The sequence below is a fragment of the Budorcas taxicolor genome, chromosome 11 (genome assembly GCF_023091745.1).
Source record: "Budorcas taxicolor isolate Tak-1 chromosome 11, Takin1.1, whole genome shotgun sequence".
Taxonomy (NCBI): Eukaryota; Metazoa; Chordata; class Mammalia; order Artiodactyla; family Bovidae; genus Budorcas; species Budorcas taxicolor.
The window spans coordinates 158174412-158195679 of NC_068920.1; the positions used below are offsets into that span (position 1 = coordinate 158174412).

The 21268-nt window shown below is 56.4% G+C and overlaps 1 protein-coding gene across 1 annotated transcript; it reads left to right on the forward strand.

The window, feature by feature from the left end:
• The first annotated feature begins 80 nt into the window (after nucleotides 1-80).
• On the forward strand, nucleotides 81-17321 carry URM1 (ubiquitin related modifier 1). Its single transcript, XM_052648336.1, has 5 exons — nucleotides 81-192; nucleotides 4561-4631; nucleotides 12781-12862; nucleotides 14379-14427; nucleotides 14793-17321. Exons 1-5 carry the CDS (start codon nucleotides 158-160, stop codon nucleotides 14859-14861), a joined length of 306 nt encoding a protein of 101 aa, XP_052504296.1. The 5' UTR covers nucleotides 81-157; the 3' UTR covers nucleotides 14862-17321.
• Nucleotides 17322-21268: the final 3947 nt, after the last annotated feature.

The window sequence follows — 21268 nt, forward strand, 5'->3', positions numbered from 1 at the left end:
TCCTCCGGCCTCAACTTCCTGCTCCAAACCTTGATCCAATAGCTGAGGAGGAGTTTCCCCGGCCCCGCCTCTTCCGTCCGCGGCAACCGGAAACTGGGGGGGGGGCCAGTAGAGCCGGAAGTTGAGGGGACTTTCCTGTGAGCTTGGCTTCCTCAACATGGCAGCGCCCTTGTCAGTGGAGGTGGAGTTCGGGTGAGTCACAGAGCTGGGGCGCCGTGGGGATGGATTGAAGTCGTCGGGCCCAGAACTCCCCTCCCTCTGCCTTGGGGCCTGTCACCACCGAATCGCCCCGGCAACTTCCCTGAGCTACGCCACCCGCCTAGGAGAGCTTGAGGTTCGGTCTCCCTGGGCGACGAGGCCGTATGTCCGGGAATAGATGCGCATACCCGGGAGTTGGGGGTATGCTTCTGGCACTCCTCCATGCCCTGCGCCCTACGGGACTCAAAAGGTGTGACTGGTTAGCAGGCCTCCCGGCCTTGTTTGCCAGCTCCATTTTGGAGCAGGCCCGTGTGTCTGGCATCTGAGCTTCTAGGACCGAGACGGACCAACCTTTCCGAAGATTTGAGGGTGTTAAACAAACCTGAACCCTTTCCGGTACATTTAGTAAACTTACTGAGTGCCTTCTGCAGGTCTTAAGTCAGGTGGGGACATGGGGCTAGGTAGCACAATAGTGGAGACTAACCCTGACAGAACAGGGTTAGTGCGTGTACATGTGCCTGTAACTTAGTCACTCAATCATGTCCGACCCTTTGGGACCACATAGACTGCAGCCCGCCAGGCTCGTCTGTCCATGGGATTTTCCAGGCAAGAATACTGGACTGGGTTGCCATGTCCTTCTCAAGGCGATCTTCCTGACCCAGGGATCGAACCTGACTCTTGGGTCTCCTGCATTGGCAGGTAGATTCTTTTACCTCTCTGCCACTACAGTATGCTCAAGATAAAAAGTGCAGGATGGGGCCACACGTGCTAATTACCAAAGAAACACAAACCAGGGAGGAAATCTCCTCAAGGCATTCTCTTCTACCTCTTACAGACAGACTGTTTTTCATGTGATTTCAGAGCTGGAAAAAAAAAAGTGCAAAGCTTAGAGAGAAGGCAGAGAAACAGATCTTAAGAGATAGACGGTATAATTTCTAGACTCAGGTGGAAAAGCTGGGACTAGATTTGTCTGTGTGTGTGAAGATAAACAAGCCAAGGCTTATGTGAAAGGGAGAGTCTGGGATGGGAATCGGAAACCTCTGCCTGTAAATGCCTTTCCTTCTATTGGATACCCCCAGTTTCTTTCATGGATTCCCTTCATTGCATAGTCCATTCACCAGTCATTTATTGAGTGCTTACCATGTGCCAGGCCGCGAGCCAGGCACAGAGGATACAAAGATAAATAGAACTTTGTCCATGCCCTCCAGTGTTCAGCGTTGCTGTCCCTTACGAGGGGCTAGTCTCATGAATGTTAACTGCCTTTTAATTGATGATATTGTCTGGCACCATGGATCCAGTTAGAACTATGCTAGTCTGGCCACCTGATTATTTTGCTTTATTGACCCTTTGCCCAGCTATGTCCCCCATAGCCTGCAGGTTCCAGAAGGTCCCTGCTGTTTTGACAGGCCTCAGCAGAGCTGAAGACAGAGAAACTACAGATTACCAGTGCTGAGGCTTATCTACAGTCAGCTTGGCTTGGGCTTCCCAGGTGGCTCAGTGGTAGAGAATCCGCCTGCGAAGTTTCGATCCCTGCATCAGGAAGATCCCTTGGAGAAGGAAATGGCAACCCACTCCAGTATTTCTTGCCTGGGAAATCCCATGGACAGAGGAGCCTGGCAGGCTATGGTCTATGGGGTCGAAAACTGTAGGACACGACTTAGCGACTAAACCACCACCACCACCCACAGCCGATTTACCTTTCATGTTCACTGAGTCAGACGTGGCATTTGTCTTCAGAAATGTCTTCTGTGCCAGGTCCTGTGCTGGCAGCAGTGGGGAAGTCATACAAGGAAGACGTGGTCCTTGCCCTCCGAGGCTTACAGACTTGCTGGAGTTCCTGTTTTCTGGCTCCACCATCTCGGTCTCCCTTACCCCAAGAGCAATAGTGAATACCAGCAAGGCAAGACAGTGTTCCCACTACCCACTGCTACAGGGTCTCATGAGAACTGCAGCTTCTTGGGAAGCAGGAATGCCCAATATGTAGGCTAAACCTAGAGTCCTTCTCTCTTTGTCTCTGTCAGTGCCTGTTTCTCCCCTTGGCCTTTCTTTCATTTTCTGTGTCTCTTAGCCTACTTCCTTCACCCTTTACTCTGAACTTAGGTATGTTTGCAGAGAAACCAGTTTGCCCATCAGGCTCTCCCTTTTGTCCCCAAGTGCCACCCTGATCCTTGAAGATTCCAAAAGTTGGGACTTTGCCTCTTTCCCGTGAGCAGCTGTGTCCCCGCAGCCCCACCAGTTCTCGTAGACACTCTGGAAGGCTGCCCTTTGCCTTCTCCCGCCTGTCACTGACCGGGTCTGCCAGCCTCGTCCTGCCAGAGCAGCTTCTCCAGCCACAGGGGATGCAGTGCAGGTAGTGCAGATGTGTGTTGTGTCACTGCAGCCCGGACAGGAGAGCCCCACCTCCTTTTCCCTTTTCCTTCTCCTTGAGTCCAGGAGGTATTGGCAAAAGAAGGGAATGCCACTAGGGTCAGAGAAGAAGTGGGGAAATGGGCATGTTCACTCATTTCAGCAAATATTTCTTGAGTGTCTGCTGTGTACCAGGCCCTGTTTTAGGCAGAACTTGCATCCCCGCAGGTAGAGGGGAAATGAACAAAAGTAAAATATATCAGATAAAAAGATGAAGGTAAACTTGAAAAAGTGAAGACCATTTGAAGGGTGTCTGTACCAGTCACTGGTACCAACAGACACCTCCCACCAAGAGCTGGGGAGTGGAGGAAAGACAAGGTATCTTGGGTTGTGATGCCTTAATTGCGTTTGAGTTGCAAATCCTGTAGGACCTACGAGAGTTTGACTTTGGTTTTCTTCTGGGACCAAGTTGGGCCCCTTCTTGCCTCCCTGAATCACTTCAGAGGCTGGGAGTGCACCTTCCTACCCTCCAGATGTTCTCACCACAAAAATGCCAACCGTTCCCTCAGGCGCTGGTAAACCCAGCAGTGACAGGTCAGTCGCTGAGCCAGACTGGTTCTTTATCCGCCTGTGAAGGGAAAACAGCGCTGGCCTCTGCGCCTGGCACCACCAGGTTTGGCCAATCTGGGTTGTTTGCTTGGGTGCCAGCGCTTCCAGTTCCCACTCCTCTGACCCCCCAACTCCTGTCGCCCCTTTCTTGTCGCCCTCCCCCACCCCAGCTGCTGCATGTGCCAGCCCCTACCCAAGAGAGAGTGGGGCTCTTGGAAGGGGATAAATGGAAGCTCTGTATGGGCTTGCAGCTGAAATGATGCTGCGCGCGGCCACAGATGGGCCTCCTCTCCCCCTCCACATTTCTGCATCAACAAAGCGTGACCTTGTTTGGATGACAGTCGCCCCCATGTTTCCCCCATGACAATGCGTGCCTTGCCTTTGCCTCCCAGTGGGCCGTCTCAGGACACCTCTGTTCTCCAGCTCTGGGGAGGGGTGGTGGGGTGGGAGTCATCGCACCCGTCCCAAGGCTGTTGAGGCTTCCCAGTCAAGAGCCACGTGAGGTCTGCGACGAGACTCGGGGAGGAGCAGCGTGGCGCTGAGAGCCCAAGTGTCCGCCCCATGAGTTCTGGCATCTGCACTTGGCGGAGCCTCTCTGCTGGCCCAGGCTTCCCTTAGCCAGGTGTTGGGACCCAGAAGTGAGCCAGATTCTGCCCTCAAGGGGCTTCCTGACCTGGGCAGCCTTAGTTGTTTCTGCCAGAAACCAATTAGAATTCAAATACTAGTTCAGCTACTGCCTATCTGGCCTTGGACAAGTCACTTAACTTCTACTGGCTCCAACTTGCTTCTCTGTTGGTCGGAGTTAATAATATCTGCCTCCCTCCTTCCTTCCCCGGGATTCCATGAAGGTGAAATGAGACGACGAATGTTCTTGTAAAGGGCAAGCTTACTGCTAAGTCCAGTGGGGGTCTCCCACTTTCTAGTACTTTGGTTTGCCCACCAGGCCGGCAGCAGGGGTGGGGACAAGGCACAGGCAGGGGAATTTCAAAGTGTCACCTGGCCCTAGGAAGCCTTTATGCCTGGGTCTCCAGTGTGCCTTGGGGTAGCTCCTCAACATTTTTGCAGACAGAAAGCTTGAGGCTTGAGAAGATGCCGTCCCGTGCCTAGGGTCTCACCAGTCAGGCCCGGGTGGGGCCTGGTCTCCACCTCAGGGCCTGTGCTCTGCCCCCATATGCTAAGCTACCTCTTGATTCAGAGGAGTCAAAGCCAGAGTCTGAAAATTTGGGTACTTAAATGTTAATAAACATTATTTCTGTCCTGCTTTACCACATCAAGAAGCCACATTTGAGAATTGATGGCTGATACCCAAGGTGTTCCCGAACCTTGGTCTCTGACTCTCTTGGGCATCTGGTGCCAGCCTCCTCAGTTTTCGGTCTCTGAGGCTCTTTCTCTGGCCCTCCTTTGCAGAGGTGGTGCGGAGCTCCTGTTCGACGGTGTGAAGAAGCATCAGGTCACCTTGCCTGGACAGGAGGAACCCTGTGAGTACAGGCTCTCTGAGCGCCATTGAGCAGCAGCTGCTCCACAGGGTCACTCAGCCTGGTCAAGTGAGAGTGGGTAGGATTTTCCGGGCCATGGGGAGGAAGGGAGAGAGATCACGGTTGTCTCCTCCATCCTCTCCAGTGTCAGCCAGCTTTGTAGGGAGGAGATGGCATCGCTGCGTCCTTCCAAGCACAGGTTCTGTATTCAGACTTGAGTTTGAATCCCCTTAGCACCTTAGGCCGGTCACCTCACCTTTCTGAGCTTCCGCATTCTTATCTGTGAAAGGGGGAGATGGTAATCCCTATCTCTCAGGGTTGCTAAAAGGTGTCAGCCAGCTGTACCAGGCATCTCTGCCATCACTGGATGGCCACAGAGGGATGTCTTCACAAAGGAGATAATCTTTGTCAAGAATGGAACAATGCAGATGGACTTAATGAATTTCAATGAGAAGAAAAGTGTCCAGCCAAGGAGGTTGGAGGGGGGAGGTTCATTCAAATACCTGTTCGTCCTTCTTTAGCAAACACACCCTGAGCACCTCCCATGCCGCAGACTATGTACCAGGCACTGGGAGACGGACCCTGCCTTCAGACTGGGGAAGTGGGGAGGAGGATTTCCAGAGGTCCAGCTGGGTAAATAGCAGCGTAGCCTAGAGGCAGGGGCTGGACACTGCCACTGTGGAGGAGCTTTGCAGCCCTAGCAGTGGATCTTAGCAAGAGCAGAACATTCAGGAGTGGGAGCCCATCTCACCTTGGGCTGAGATACTTCTGGGAAGAAGAGGAAGTCCGTTGTATGGGGAGCCAGGGGAATGAGGTTCCTTGGAAGTGGGCAGTAGAGAAAGTCAAGTGAGGTTTGACAGGATTCTTCTGGAAAGGGACATGCATCTGCCAGGTATCAGTTATTGCCCAGATTCACCTACTACCAAGACTGTCTCTGACCCTCCCTTGGGGTTGAAGGGCAGTGGCGTAGGGCAGGTCTCTGTGCCACATTCAGAGGCCAGGGTACAGGGCGCTGCCCCCTGGAGCTGGCTGTGTGCATGAGGCTGAGGTTAAACGTCAGGACTGTGGGATTGTGTCCCTGGTGGAGGAAGATCCAAGATGCTATAGGTGATGGTTTCTTAGTTTGACAGATTGCTCTGCAGCCTTGGGAGGAAACAAGGGGCTGTCAGAAGCCTCTCAAAGATGCAGCCTTAAAGACTTAGCCAGGACGTTATTAAAACATCACAAGTTAGGGTTTGTTTCCCCCTGCTTTTGCTCCGCATGAAGGTGCCCAAGTTTAATAATTCCAGTCCTTTTCATTCATTCATTGACCGAACGCTCACCAAGTGCCAGTTGTAGAAGAAAGTACTTTATTCTTTCCTGTGGTCGGCACCCATCTTTTTGAATATGCACACGTGTTTTCCTTTGTGCCAGGCTTCCCGGGTGGCGCAGTGGTAAAGAATCTGCCCGCCAGTGCAGGAGATGCAAGATATGTGGGTTTGATCCCTGGGTCGGGGATACCCTGGAGTAGGAAATGACAACCTACTCCAGTATTCTTGCCTGGAAAATTCTGTAGACAGAGGAGCCTGGACAGTCCAGGGGTTTGCAAAGAGTTGGGCACAACTGATCTCGTGCACGCACTCTCTCTCTCACACACACACACGTGCACACACACACACACACACACACACATGTTTTCCTTTGTACCAATTTGATCTTAAGCAAAACTGATAACGGTTCTTGCCCTATTGGAGCTAACAGAGTAAGGGACATGGAGCCAGGCAGTGAAGAAGTAAACGCACGGATGTATAACAGCACGAGTGGTCCTCACTGGCACCAGAACAAAAGGGTGCTTTGAATGAGACAACAGGGTGGCAAGGGAAGGCCTCTTTAGAGGAGTGTCTTTGAGGGGATTCCCTGGTGCCCTAGTGGTTAGGAATCCGAACGTTCAGTGCCATGGCCCAGGTTCAGTCCCTGGTCCAGGAACTGAGATCCGGCATGCTGCACGGCACTAAAAAAGAGAGAGAGAGAGACGACTTTGAGGCGAAAGCCCTGAGGAACGGATGGAAGGCAACCTAACAAATTGGAGGGAGAGCAGAGGTGCGTGGGGCCCATTGCAAGGAGAGAGGACTGCACTTGTGAAGCCCCCAGGCAGAAGGCCTTGTGGTGGTCAAGGACCCAAGGGAAGGCCAGTGTCCTCGGGCACAGGCTGAGTTTGACAGGGTAGGCAAAACCCCAGTGGGTGGTACAAGTAATTGTCACAGATTCGTAGGTGGTAACTATCATTACTTCCACTTTAAAAAGTGTAACCCTCCCCGCCCCCCAAAAAAACAGTGGAAATCCAAACTCAGAGATGTCCAAGGTCTTACCCTCGACCGTGCGCTTACGTCATTGGCAGAGCTGGGGTTGAAGCCAATGCCAGGGTCACCCCATCCTGCAGGGTGCCACTGTCCCATTACCATTTATCCCAAGAGCTTCCGCGAATCACATCACATCTCAGACCTGCGGGATATTCTCAAGTTTTCACACTTGCATGCCTCCAACACCTACTGATCTCAGTTTTCATAATGACCCCAGTAGATATTATCTATCGACAAGGAAACCAAACTTCACAGAGAAAGAGTGACCTGTCCAGAGTTACTCAAGCAGGGAAGCTGGCTAAGACCTAGGTTTGTTTTTATTTTTATCTTTTGGCCATACTGCATGGCATGTGGAATCCTAGTTCCTCAACCAAGGATCAAACCCAAGCCCCCTCCATTGGAAACCTGGAGTCTTAAACCAGCGGACCATGAGGGAAGTCCCTAAGACTCAGATTTTGAATCCCTCATCTACTGCCTTGGGGGCAGGTAGGGGGCTCTCCTCCTCTCTCTGGGATGAAATAAAAGGAAGCAGGGGAGGCTGGCGGAAGTGGCCCATGTGCTTAGTTCTGGGCCCTTGGCCATGGGTCTCTACCTCTGGCTCCCACTTGTGCCCTGCTGTGCCTAGAGGCATGGGTCACATCACAGCGGCAGAGCTGGTTGGCAGCTGCCAGGCCTCACCCTGGCACACAGAGCCCAACAGGAGGGCAGGGGCCTGGTGCCACGGGGAGAGCCTCACTCCTCCCAAGCCAATGCCCAGATCTGCCGTCTGGCAGCCTTCCCAGCCCAGGGGCTGCCACTTGGCCAAGCAGGTCTTGGAGACTCCAGCAGAGAAAACAGTGGCCATAAGATTATGGATTGTGACAAGTCTCACAAACAAGGGGACTCCAAGGCCCTGGGTCCTGGGCCAGTGGAGAGCTTCCAACCCAGCCAACTTGGAATGAGAGACTGGGAAAGGCCAAAGAGGGTGAGATGGCAAGAGAGGCACCCTGGCAGCATGCGCTGGCAAATCAGTTATTTCTGCAGGCCTCTTATGCCACCTGTAAAGCGGGAGGCTGGACTCGATTTAGTCTGTCTTGAGCTCATTATTGGGCTTCCCAGGTGGCTCATTGATGAAAAATCTGCTCGCCAGTGCAGGAGACGTGGGTTCAGTCCCTGGCTTGGGAAGATCCCCTGGAGAAGGAAATGGCACCCCACTCCAGTATTCTTACCGGGAAATCCCATGGACAGAGGAGCCTGGCGGGCTGCTGTCCACGGGGTCACAGAGTCGGACATGACCGAGTGCAAGCGCGCACGAGTCAGTTATCAGTTTGACACCTGCAGTTTGGAAACGTTGCTTCCAGATCTAAGCACATGGTTCTGGGAAGCAAGGTGCATTGATCCAGTGAGCGGCTGCCTGTGCAGGGAGCTGAGGATTCTTAACAGCCACCTCCACGGAAGAGGCTTTGAGTGGCTGAGTTTGGGAGGCACCCACCGGCTTTTGGGCCTGGCCACTGGGAGCTGGTTTTTAATGCATCAAGGATCCTTTCAACTCAAGGCTCGCAGACCAGGGTTGGTCAGGGGCCTGGAGCAAATCCCGAACCTTGATGGTCCTGGCCTGGGCCTTACCTGCCCTGGTCCCAGGAAGAGACTGCCTCACCTTTCCCTGCTCCTCAGCCCTGCCTTTGTATTAAAGGGAGGCTGGCGCGGGAGGCAGGGGTGGCTTGGGAGCTCCCAGGCGCTTTAAACTGCTTAGCATGCATTTCACAGCCTCTCTGGGGCCAGCTGTTCCTTTCTCCGTTCTGGGGCCTGTTTGCTGATCTCCTCCCCACCACCCTCCTCTCCCCCTCACCCCTCCCAGTCCCTGTGCAAAATTGCTTTTGAAAAGATCCACTTTCTGCTTAATTAAACAATGAGGAGCGTCCCCTCGCACATCTGTAAACCTCCTTCTGAGGCCAGTTTAGCCCACAAACTGCTCCATTCTTACCTCCATTCACTTGTAAATGGACCCTCTGATGTTCCCTCTACCCTCTTTTCTCTTCTCCCCCCATCCCAGCTCTTTCTTCTCCCCTTTCAGCTGAGGCCTGGGGTGGACTCCCAGAGGACTCCTGTCCTGGAGCCTGGTGGACTTGGTGGGGACCAGAGCCGCTTAACGAGGAGAGAAGGTGTAGGGGACCGGCTCTCCAGAGTCTGCATCGTTGGCGTGGTGGTCCCCAGGCCCAGCTAGGCTCTGTGGGTGGGAGGGACCAGAAGCCAGATTTCAGGCTGGGAGAAAATCTCCCCTTGGAAGCCTGCAAGAAGAGGTTGGATGAGGGTCAGCTGTGCGACATCAGATGAGACCGGAAGTTAGATTGACACCACTGGGAGTGGGGGGCGCCACAGTGGGTGGTCGTTGTCCCCAGACAAGGACAAATCCACTGGGGCATGGGATTCTGGTGGGAGCCTCTGTAGGTCTAAGGGGTGTGCACAGTGCCCTTACCCAGTGGCCTCTAGGGGAAGGGTCTGGCAGCCCCCAGGATAAGGAATCCTGAATCACTGCAGGAACAGGGAGGTTCGTCTTGTCTGACACCATGCTAGGCCTGCCGCTGGCATCAAGAGCAAGGTTATTATATCCCTCCCTTGTCCAAGGATGGCGCTGAGACTTAGGCGAAGTGACTTCTACCCAGGGCCATCTAGCACACACCCCAGGGCCTTCCAGCTCCAGAACCCAGACTCATAAGCACTCCGCCACAAGAGCTTGCTCTTCCCGCAGTGGGCAGGCCAGGTCCCGAGGCCTCCTGCACGGGAAACCCGACGGGGTTGGGTGCTCGTCTCCCTGTCCTGGTGCCACATGGCCTCAGCGTATGAGTCCTTCCACTGGAGCTGTCCAGGGAGCCTCTGAGGAGTCTAAACGTCTCAAAGGGGCAACAAGAGAAACTGAAGGGTTCTTCCTCTGACTGACGGAGTTGTTACAGCATCGCTATGCCAAGCACAGTGCCAAGAGCTTTCCATGGATCATCTTATTTGAGCCTCACAACACCCCCAGAGGCATTTTTACCATTCCCATTTTACAAAGAAGGAAGCTGAAGAGAGTTCCTCACCCAAGGTCGTTTCACTAGGAAATGATGCAGTCGAACTCAGACCCATATGCTCAGTAAACGTGTCCAGGGCATCTTGTGTGCGAGGTTCTGTGCTGTGTGCTAGGGCTCAGGCTCCTGAGGAGGGGGCCCTCTTCCCCAGCAGCCTCTTTTCAAGGCCCCCGCATGCCCTGCACAGTCCAGCCAAGGCTGCCTCCCTGGCTGCATCTCGTGCTGACCTTCCGGCCTTCTCAGTTCTATCACCTTGAACCTGCCAATTTCAGCCTGCCTCAGGTCTTCCCATATGTTCTTCCTTCTGCCCAGCTTGCTCCCCCCATCCCACCCGACTCATCCTTGGGGCCTCCGCTTCAATGTGAACACCCTCAGGAGAGCACATTTGTCACGACTAACGAAGTACCGTCCACCTCCCCTGCAGGCCTGTGGCTCCACGCGATCAGGCTCTGTGTCCGCTTGTTCTCCGCCATCTCTGTGGCACCTGGCACATAGTAGCTGCTCAGTAAATATTTGTCTCCCGAGCGATTTCCTGAGATCGCCGGAGGGCAGCCACCATGGGAAGCCACGGAAGGCAGGAGGACGCAGAGAGGGAAGGTGACAGTGAGGTTCCCGGAGCCATCCCCAAGCCACCACCAGCCCCTGACTCTGCTTAACCCTTCCTCCTCCCCTGGGCGCCTTTGGAAGCTGACCATCTGGCTTGGAGGCTATTTGCATATTGTCTGGGCCTCAGCAAGCCTAGCAAGATGTCCCTGGGGGTGTGTTTCAGGCCAGGCCAAGTGGCCCTTGCAGCCTGCAAGGGAGTCGGGAGTTCCACCTCTCCCCACCCCCAAATCCAGGCATGGGGAAACAATACGGGTGGTGATGCGGTGGCCTCACCATGGTAACAGGCTATCAAGAATGTGAGCAGGCCTGGGGGGTGCAGAGGAGGGAGGGAATGACCTCAGCAAAGAGGAGCATCATGATAAATGAGCCAGCACCCGCAGCAGACGCCCCCCGGCCCAGCCCTCGGGGACGCCATGACGCTCTGGGATGACCCCGACATGACCATTAGTCCTCCCCGCCGCCCCAGCCTACGAGAGCAGAGCACAGCCTTCCTTAGAGGGAGCCGGAGCGGTGACCCAGGGAGTCCTGGTTCGGAACAGGCCAGCGGGGGCTGTGGAGGTGCAGCTGGTGGCCCTCAGGCCAGGCCCTGCCCAGGCCCTCCGAGTGCCACGCACACAGTCAGAGCCCCGCCCGCGGGGGCTGGCTGATGGATGTGTCAGACCCCGGCGGCTCTATCGAGCGGCCACAAGATGTATGGGCTGGCGGCCCACCAGACAGTGCCAAGATGGAGGCCACAGGGAAACCTCTGAAGCCCAGGCCTTGGGGAGGAACCCAGCCAGGAGTTGAAATGGACTGCAGCTACTTGGAGGCAACACGCCCCCACCCCCCCCACCCCGCCCCCCCGCCCGCTCCAGGGACCCTGCGGGCTCCCGTCAGCTTTGCTTAAAAGCAGGAATTAAAATGGAAAGGCACAGTCTCAGCCTGTGGCCACTGCCCATGGCCCTGTGCTCTGCTGGCAGACGGTCCAGGGGAGCTGGCACAGAGCAGAGTGAGCCAGGCCGTCCAGGGTGTAGCCTGCCTGCCTCCTGAGGGGGTGGCAGGCAGGCCCATAAGAGTGCCTTAAAACCCTGCCCAAGGCTGGTGCTATGGGTGACACGCGCTGGGCCCCTTCCTGACCCGCAGCCTTTTCCTGGCCTGCATGCTAGGAGTCTGCCTCCAGCCAGGGAAACCAAGGCAGTGTGTGGGCCCTTCTCCAGCTTAGCCCCTGAGCTTTGTCTTGGCACAGGCCCAGGAGAGCAGCCCCCTCTGAGACTTTGACTCAGGAGGGGAATGGCTAACCTCCAGCCCCCTGCTGGCTTCCCAGAGACTAGCTGTCCTCTCAGGGAGAGAAAAGTCCTGCAGCCTCGGGGATGTTCTGCTTGAGGAGTGGATCATTGAGAGCCATAGTCTTCGAGGGGGTGATAGTGTGCGTGGCCTGGGACCTGACCCCAGAAAAGGAGAGGTGGCCCTGGGGACATGTGGCCTCTAGCCTCCAGATGAGGTGCAGAGCTTGGTGGCTGCCCCAGAACCACACAGAGGCAGGTCTCAGTGTCCAGCCGAGCGGGAGAGGCCCTGTCGACCCTCGGCTTCTCGCTTCCTCGTGGCAGCTGCCCTGGCCTGGAGGGCTCTGCAGAGGGGAGTGGAGGGACCGTGATTTGTCAGCATCTCTGGCTGGTGAAGGATCCTTCTCTCCTTCTGCCAGAGGAAATTAACTGATGTTATCGGCTCAGCAATTGTTTTTCTTCCCTCACAAAGGGAAATTATGCAGACTTTCCAAGAGCAAAGCCTAATGCTCCCCATCTGGGACTGGCTGGGGAGATAGAGATGGAGGGGCTCTCTGAGAAGCCTGCCCCTGGCAGTGTCCGACCATCTCTTAGGCCTTGTGAGTGGAGGTCTGTGTCTGCCCTTTCGGACGTGACTGTTCCGCCCACTGTCCACCTTGAGTCCCCGTTACCTCTTCTTCCAGCTTTCAGCAAGGCCAGGTGCCACTGCCTCCGAGAAGACCTCTCTGGTCTCTCTAAGTCCATTTCGTCACCTTGGAAACCACAAGTCCAGGCGCCATGACAGCCAGGTCTAAAAGAGGCCCTCTGAGCCCCAAGTGCACATCCTCCTGCTCCGGGCAGGGCCCTCAGGGCCAGAAGCATTGAATTTGACGTTAGTTTTGTTCTGTGCCTTCCTCTGCAGGGGACATCCGCAGCCTCCTTGTCTGGATCAAGAAGAATTTGCTAAAAGAGCGCCCAGAGCTGTTCATCCAAGGAGACAGCGTGTGAGTCCCTTTCTCCCCTTCCCCAAGGAGGGCGGGCTGAGGGAAGGAGGCCTGAAGCCCTGGCCTTGCTTCAGACTCCGCCTCCTCCAGGCCCTTTCCCCTCGGATCCTCTTCTTTGCCCTCCAAAGAAGGGTTGCTGCTGCCCAACTCTGTAGAAGTTTGTTTCAGTTTTCTTGTTACTACATTGGACTCTTAGGTTTTTTGTTTTTTTTGTTTTTTCCCCAAAAGTCCATGTCAGGAGATTGGTAAATTTACCAAAAAAAAACACCACAAAAAAACTTAGATCCTGCCTTCTGGATGCCACAAACTTGCCAAAGAACCTTGCTCAAATGACTTCCCTTCTCTGGGCTCAACTGTTCTCTCTGCACAGGCAGCACTGAGAAAAGATGCTCCCCAAGGTCTCTCTCTTCCTTTGACAGCCTGGGACAGACAGCGCCCTCCCAGTGATGGACATATTCTCTCTTTGTGCTATCCAGTGTGGTAGCTGCTAGGCGTTGAGGATATTGAAACCTCGAAATGTTGGTAGTGTGACTGAGGAACCAAGTGTTCAGTTTCACTTGGATGGAATTTAAATTGAAGTGTGCCTCATAGATACCGGGCTGTACAATGCAGGTCTCAGGTTACAGGGGGTCACTGCACGCATGTGCACACACGTGCATGTTTGTGCTCACTTGAGGACACCCCTTGCCTGGCCCAAAGCTGCTGTGTCTGTCTCAGGCCCAGCTCAGCCTCCTGGGAAAGGATCCAGGTTCCGTATGCCAAGAAGTCACTTTACCCCTACAACAAGGCTATTCTCATACGTCACAGAAGTGGGCAGGGCACCTGTGGCACTTGTTCCTCTGCCTGGAAGCAGAGGTTCAACAGCAGGCCCTGGGGGCTCAGGCTGCCATCCGGCCTGGAGCCCAGGTCGTGGTCCAGCAGCTGTGGCGGCCACCCCCAAGGACAGCAGTGCTCTTTGGGTCCTTGCCAGCAGGAGCCAGGTTAAGTAAGGTGCTTGTCCAGATGTCGGCCTACCCTGCCCTACTCCAGGCAGGGCAGCTCTCAGGCTGTCGGGCTCAGGGGCCACTGGCAGACTTCCCTGATTCAAAGCAGCCAAGATGGCCTCCTCCCCAAGACGCACATGAGGGAGGCCAGGGACAGTGAGGTTAGACCCCTGGAAGGATAGGCTGCTGCCAGTGGTTCCCTGGCAGCTCCTACTTGACATCCCACTTCATCCTCCCCGGGGAGCTTGTGAGGAAGACACTTATGATTTACCCTATTTTCGGATGAAGAAACTGATGCTCAGGGAAACAATGCCCCAGATCTGGGAGGTGGCAATGGAGTTGCACGTGTGTTCCATCTGGCCCTCAGACTTGCCTGTCACCTCCTCTCCCTGGATGTTCTCTGACGGAACCCCCTAGAGCAAAGGCGCCCCTCCACCCCATAGACTCTGCAGCCCAAACATCTAAGCTTCTGCCCCTGCTCTCGCCAGCTCCTGCCATTCACACCCTGCTACTCACCACCGTCTTTCCCACAGGCGGCCAGGGATTCTGGTGCTGGTTAACGATGCCGACTGGGAACTGCTGGTCAGTACCTGGGGGAGCAGCCCTCCCTCGACCCCTCCCCAACCCACCACTGTGGTAGGAAAGCCTTGGACCTCTCATCAGGCCCAGAGTGGCGGGGTCACCCTCTGTCCAAACCTGGCGTCCAGACGGCGGCTCCTCAAGCCTCCCACCCTGAGTGAGGAAGGCATGGGTTGCTGGGGAAGTGGCAAGCTGCCCTCCATCCTGGAGGTTTGCTAGTTAGTGGATAGGGTACCCACTTCTTTCTGGTAGATTCTGTCTTCCCCTCTCAATGCAGCTAGCCCCTGTGCCCCACTTCCCCTCTCAACACCCCGGGGAGAAACTGGAAAAGTGCCCTTGACGGTCTTCTTCTTTCTCTCCTGGACCAGGGTGAGCTGGACTACCAGCTTCAGGACCAAGACAGCGTCCTCTTCATCTCCACGCTGCATGGCGGCTAAGGGCCCCTCCCCATGCCTGGGCCCCCTTGGGGTCGGGAGAGCAGAAGAATCAGACAATCCCCTGGGGCCCTACTTCCAGATCTTCCTGTCCCCCTTGGCTGCTTTCTTCCCTACTCTGTCCGTTGAGCTCCCTCCAGGCAGGGAAAAGAGGCCAGGTGCTAAAAATGAGCCTTTCTCGGGCACGTGAGCAGGGGAAGGCAGGCGCCCAAGCCGGGCACTCCTCCTCCCAGCAGTTGAGGTGGGGGAGGGTCCCCCTCCGCGTGGCTGGAGTGGAGGGGGTCTGTGCGGCCAGGTGACCCAGCTGCTGTCCCTCCTGTGTCTCCCTGAGTGACCGCTGACAAGGCACTGCCGCTCCTGGGCTGCAGTGCCTTCCTGGGGAAGAGGAATGAACCTCACTAGCTGATGGCAGGCCCCTCCCCTCTCAAAGACAGGAGGAGCCTTCGCCTCAGTTTCCCCATCTGGACAGCAGAGGGCTTTGCCTGTCCCCCATTGATATCATTATGGAACCCCAGCTGGGGTCCCCTATTCAGCGCCGACCGCCTCCTACGCACACACACAGCAGCTGCTCCTCCAACCTGCTCCTGCTCCCCCACCCACAGCCCTTGACCCTGGCTAGCCTCCCCCAACACCAGATGGGCTCCTGAGACCCTCCCCCTGACACAAGGCAAAAGGCTGCCTATGTACAGCTCATTCCACTGGGGGTGGAGAGCAGGAGGGTGTACGCTAGACCTTGGACTGGCAAATAGAGGCCTGGGGTGGGGGATCAGTGTGCCTCAGTTTCCTCCCTAACGACAATGGAATTTTTATAATATCTGAAAACTGAGGGGACTTCCCTCGTGGCTCAGACAGTAAAGAATCCACCTGCAATGCAGGAAATGTGGGTTCGATCCCTGGGTCGGGAAGATCCCCTGGAGAAGGAAATGGCAACCCTCTCCAGTACTCTTGCCTGGAGAATCCCTTGGACAGAGGAGCCTGGTGGTCTACAGTCCATGGGGTCGCAAGAGTCGGATACGACTGAGCGACTGACACACACACAAAATTGAGATACTTGATGGTGCAAGGGCACACTTTATCTACTCTCCCATCTCCTGCAGGAAGCAGGATGGGGCAGGCAGCACCTGGGAGGCAGGGTGACTCCCCCCACCCTCATTCCTTCTGGAAGTCTTGGGGCCTCAGTGCCTGCAACAGCTGGCCTTGGGCAAATAAAAGACTAAGTTGTTTACTGGCCTTGCCTGGAACTTCATCCTTAGAAACCGAAACCAGTGGGACCCCACGTTCCCCCAGCTGGCAGTCCCTTCTCTGGTCCCACCCTCCCTGTCTTCACCCCAGGGCTTTCAGAACTGCCCTTCACCCAAAAAAGAGCAGGAGTTGAAACCCAGACTATGCAGACACTGAGAAGGGATGATATGGTTGGGCCATCTGGAGAAGGGGTGGCAGGGCCAGTCTGTGCTGACCAGTCTGGGTCCCAGGACACTTCCGTACCCGTCTGTCCGAGGCCAGGCTTTGTCCCACAAGCCGCAGCCAGCAGCCTCGGAATGGAACAGAACGGAGGAAGCATAGTTAAGACTGCTGAGCCCCACTTCCCATGACCTGGAGAAAAAGCTTTGTTTGCTGGAGGGAGACCTCAAAAAAAAAAATAGGGCATTAACATCATCCCGCCCCAAACATTGCTCTTCATTAAATGTTAATAATTTAAGGTGGAACTGCCCTCACTCTGCAGTGAGACAGAAGTGCCGAACAGTTGTCCTAGCCGTGCTGGGGGCTGTGCTCCTTCTCAAGGCCTTGGGGACAGATGACCCCTGGCTGGTGAGCTTCTCTCCAGCGCTGCTGCAGGTGGGAGAAGGCCCTCTGGGTGTGTGTGTGGGTGGGGGGGTAGCCATGTTGAGGTTATGGGTGCAAGGGAAGGCCAGCATGGGTGCAGGTGCCTGTCAAGAGAGAGGCTGTGTGACCAGCCATTCTAGGTGCTGAGGTCAAGGTCTCCATGTTAGGCAGCAGGGCAAGGGACAGCTTCACTTTAAGGATCAGCCTGTCCAACTTCTTGTAACCTGGAAGGGAGGACTCAGCCCCGCTGCGCTTTGCGGTGCCCCCATTATCCACTCCCTACCCCACCCCCCACAGCATTCCAAGTCCTGGAAACTGGGTGAGAGGATTCCTTTCCTGCTTGCACTGGGGAGAGGAAGGGCAGAAACGGGCTAGCCCTTCCTCCCCAGTACCCCAGTTAGTGCATCACTGCTGAGGAGTAGGGCAGGAAGACATACTGCTGGGAAAAGCAGGTTCTCCACTCAAGGAGAGGTGCCCTGAAACTTGCCAGGGCCACACTCCACAGCATTTGAGGTCATTTTCTAGCTTGAGCACGTTAAGGGTCAGGGATGGATGACCCGTGCTCAGACCCAACACCACCCAGCTGCCCCCCCCTGCCAAGGCAACTCCTGAACCCACTTTTGAGGAAATAAACAAATAAACCCCACTATCTCAGAAGATTTGTCTTTAATGAAAAGGATTCGTTTTCCAAGTTCTGTTTCCCAAGCCGAGGCGATTGCCCGGCTGGAGCGCATCGTTCTGGACGCTTCTCCGACTCCAGCAGCAGCTGGAGGAAGCTCAGCCCATCGGTCGGTCTGGAGGAGCTGGCGGGAGGGGTCGGTTTATTGGAGATTTAGGGGTCGATTTAGGCTTGTTTTGGGGGTATTGGCAGGGGAGGCTAGGTTAGAATCAATTCAAAACGAGTTAGCAAGCGCAGTCCGCCGGCATCTCCTTTCACCCCCGACTTCCTGCGGCTCCGGCCGAGGACGAGCTCTCCGGACCACAATTGGGCCCCGCCGTGGCATGCCAGCTTCGTTCCCGGCCGAAATTTGAAAAAGGGGGAAACGACGCTGTCGGCTGGAGGACCCCGCCAGCCAGGACTGGTCACCCGCAGAGGAGGAGGAGGACGAGGATGAGGACGACGACGAAGAGAGGAGGATGGCGGCGCTGGTGACAGGGACCGGCGTCCCTCCTTTGCGCGCCCAGCCGGGGCCGCGATGCTCGCGCTGGGGCCAGCCAGCCGCCACCCGAGGGGTCTTGCCCGCGCCGAGCTCGGTTCCCTGCGGCTCCCGCCCCTGTCGCTTCCAGAGCTCAGCCACAGATGTCCAGCCACAATTCTCGGTTGGCCGCAGACTCGTACAAGAATTGCGTTTGGACAATCAGTGGCGAAGCCCCTGAGTTCAGGGCCCCGGTCTCCTGCGGGGTTCCGCTTCGCTCCTGTGAAGCACGGGACCAGATCTCCGGAGCTGCGCGGACCTCGCAGACGCTCGGCGGTCGCGGCCCATCCCGCGGTAAGGTGGACTAGCAAGCACGCGGATCCCGACCCTGCGTGGGGATCCCCGTCGCCCCCGGCGTGAGTCTCCTTCGATCGCGGCCCGGGGTCCCTAGAGTAGCCCGCGCTGGGTCTCTGCGCCGCCCCAGGTTGGGGGAGTCTCCTGTGTCAGGCCTGGGGAACCCCGACTCCCCTCTCCCCGCCCCCAGCCTGGGCTCCCCGGGTTCGCTGGGAATCCGGAAAACGGGGGGCCCGAGGCGGGGTCGCGTTTCAGAACCCGGGGTCCGGGCTGCTGCACCGGTGGGTCTCCCGCCCCCGCCCAGCCCCGCGCACGCACCGGCTCGGGCGCTCTCCCTCCCTGTGGCTGAGTCGCGGCCGGGGCGCCGGCGGTGGCAGCGGCGGCGGTGGCTGGGACGGCGGGGAGCGCTGGAATGCGCCGCCGGGTCACCTGCAGCGCCCGGGGAGCCGGGCTGGGAGCCGGCGGGCTGGCGAGGCGCAGGGCTGAGCCCGAGCGGGCGCCTCTGGCGGCTCGGGGCCGGGGCGGGCTTTTAGTGGGCCGCTCCAACAATACGGGCCTGGCGCGGAGAAAGGGGCTCGGCTGCAATTGGTACTGGATTTGAATAACGCCACGGGGCCATCAATGGTCATTGTGTCGGCGGGTAATGAATCTCCGCTGTCTCTCGGGCTGGCCAGGCAGCTGCAACCTGCGCTCAGGCAGCTCTTAAAGACATAGCGTGCCCCTCCCCGGGGGCCGCCCCCCCCTGCACCGGCAGGACCCCTCGCCCTCCCACCCCCATCTTGCATCCTAGACTCCCAGTGCCCCGCCTGCTCCCTCGCCTGAACCCTTTGCCTATCGCCCCCTCCCTCCTCGGCCGGGCACCCGCATCTCGGCCCTGCACTCCCATGGACCTAACTTAGGCCCCTGACCTTGACTGAGCTCCCCAAGAGTGCCCAGGGGACCCCAGAATCTTTGAAGGCTCAATCCTGCGCCACCACCCCACCCCCACCCCGCCCCACAAACATATCTGCATTAAACCTGAGGCGGGAGCCCTCAGGAGCCCTCCTGCCTTAAGCTCCTGCCCCAGGGGCTTGAAGCTGGAGGGTGAGGGGAAACAGTATAGAGGTCAGAGGGTCACCCCCTTAAAAGGCTGTGCTGCCGGATAAGGGAGGGGAGATGCAGTCCCAAGCCCCCCTGGCCGAAGATACCATCTCCAGAGACCACACCCCCACTAGGGGTCTGGAGACTGCCCTCCCCAGCCAAGGACAAGGGCTTATTCCAAGGATACCTCCTGGCGGGCTTCTGGATATCTCAGCTCTGCCAGGGATGTGGGGGTGGGGTGGGGGAGCAGGAGGGCGTGAGAGGGGCGTGGAATCTATTCATTCTTGTCTGGTCATTGTTTCTTCCACTAGACAGCCACTCTGGTCCAGGAGGGCAGGGGCTCCGTCTAGGTCTGATATGCGCCTACCCCAGCCCAGCCCAGCCAGGTCCGATGCAGAGAAGGCTCTCAGTCTACAGGGGGACATAGACCCAGTTCCTGACCCGCAGAGCTCACGCCTAGCCATTCTTCCCTTTCCGCTCTTCATGTACCCCAGTGTTCCCCAGGCACCAAAGCAGCCTCTCTCCTGCCCCTGAAATCCTCTCCTCTGCCCACACTCCATGGGCCACCACTCAACTGAGAGTCTCCGTTGGTCTGTGTTCCTCACTGGATCAGGAAGTAGGTCCTCCTGATCTTTTTGCGTTGAGAGCCTAGTACAGTGCCCTGTCCCCAGACAATCACTGAATAGCCATCTCTGACTTCAACACGAACCCCATGAATTTCTTGGAATTTCTTACGGAAGTTGAGAAAAAAGGCTTCTGATGAGTAATACTTGTAGGTGAGGTTTTATAGAGAGGGAGCCCTGCTAACCAGGTCTTAATTCCCTGGGAATGCTCTATCTGATAATAATAACTGTGACAAGTGCCTTAAGTACCAAGCATTAAGCGCCTTGAAGGTAGGAGCCTGTTGACTCCTCACAACGACCCTGGGAAGTAGGCACTGTTGTCAGCCCCATTTTACAGATGAAGAAACGGAGGTTGGTAGCTAAGTCCCTAGTCCCTCCTGGCAGGTGACAGAGCCAGAGCAGGAAGCCAACTCCCACCCTAGATTCCCACCCTTGATGTGAAATATGGATACCTCAGAAGACTTGGAGAGGACTTGCGGAAGTGCACACTCAGAACTGAAACCCAGGAGGCACCCTGTGTCTGTTTATAAATTATAACCCAGGCCCAGCCCCAGACCAGCCTGGCAGAAACACAACCTTGACGGAGAGAGCGAGAGGAGTCTCTGCATGGGTGTCTGTCAGAGCTACTTAAAGCTGTCAGTCCCAGACAGAGGAGGGTCAGTTACCCTCATCCTCAGGGAAACGAAGGCGCCTTGAAGGGTCCTCCCTCCAGTCACTGAAGAGATATTTATAGCCTGCCTACTGTGTGCTAGGCAGGGACTCAGCCATGGGCAGACGTCCCCGGAGAAAATGCCCAGCGGAGGAGAGTGCCAGGAAAGGAGAGCCGTCGGAGGAGAGGAGGGGCTGGCGAAGTGAAGGCGGGCTGAGGAGGAGGGCAGGGCACCTCCAAAGCCAACAGGCAAAAAAAGAACTTAGGGAGTTCTGAGAGGGAAAGAACTCTAGCATGGCTGGAGCGCAAAGGGGAAGTGGCGTTAGAGCCCAGATTGACCCCTGCAGGGCCCCGAAGGATACTGGGAGGATCTGTGATTTTACCCTAAACGCAGTGGGGATCCTGGAAGGTCTGAGAAGTTCAGATTTACATATTTAAAGGTTTGCTGGCGCTGGAGTGTAGCAAGTAAGGGGGAGAGGGGCAGAAGATAGAGGCAAGCTGGCCTACAGCAGAGACCAGTTAGGCTACTGATGGTTTGCAGGTGAGAGCTGGTGGGGGTGCTGAGCTTAGGTAATGACAGAGCAGAGCACCCGCGGCTCCCGCCCCCCCCCCCCAGTTCCTAACAGTCCGGTTGACCTCAGGTTACTTGGCAATGAGTCACATTTAGGGAGCACCTATACTATGTTTATGCTGGTGCCTGGGAGGAGGGGGAAGGGGAAGATGAACAGAGTTTGACATTACCTG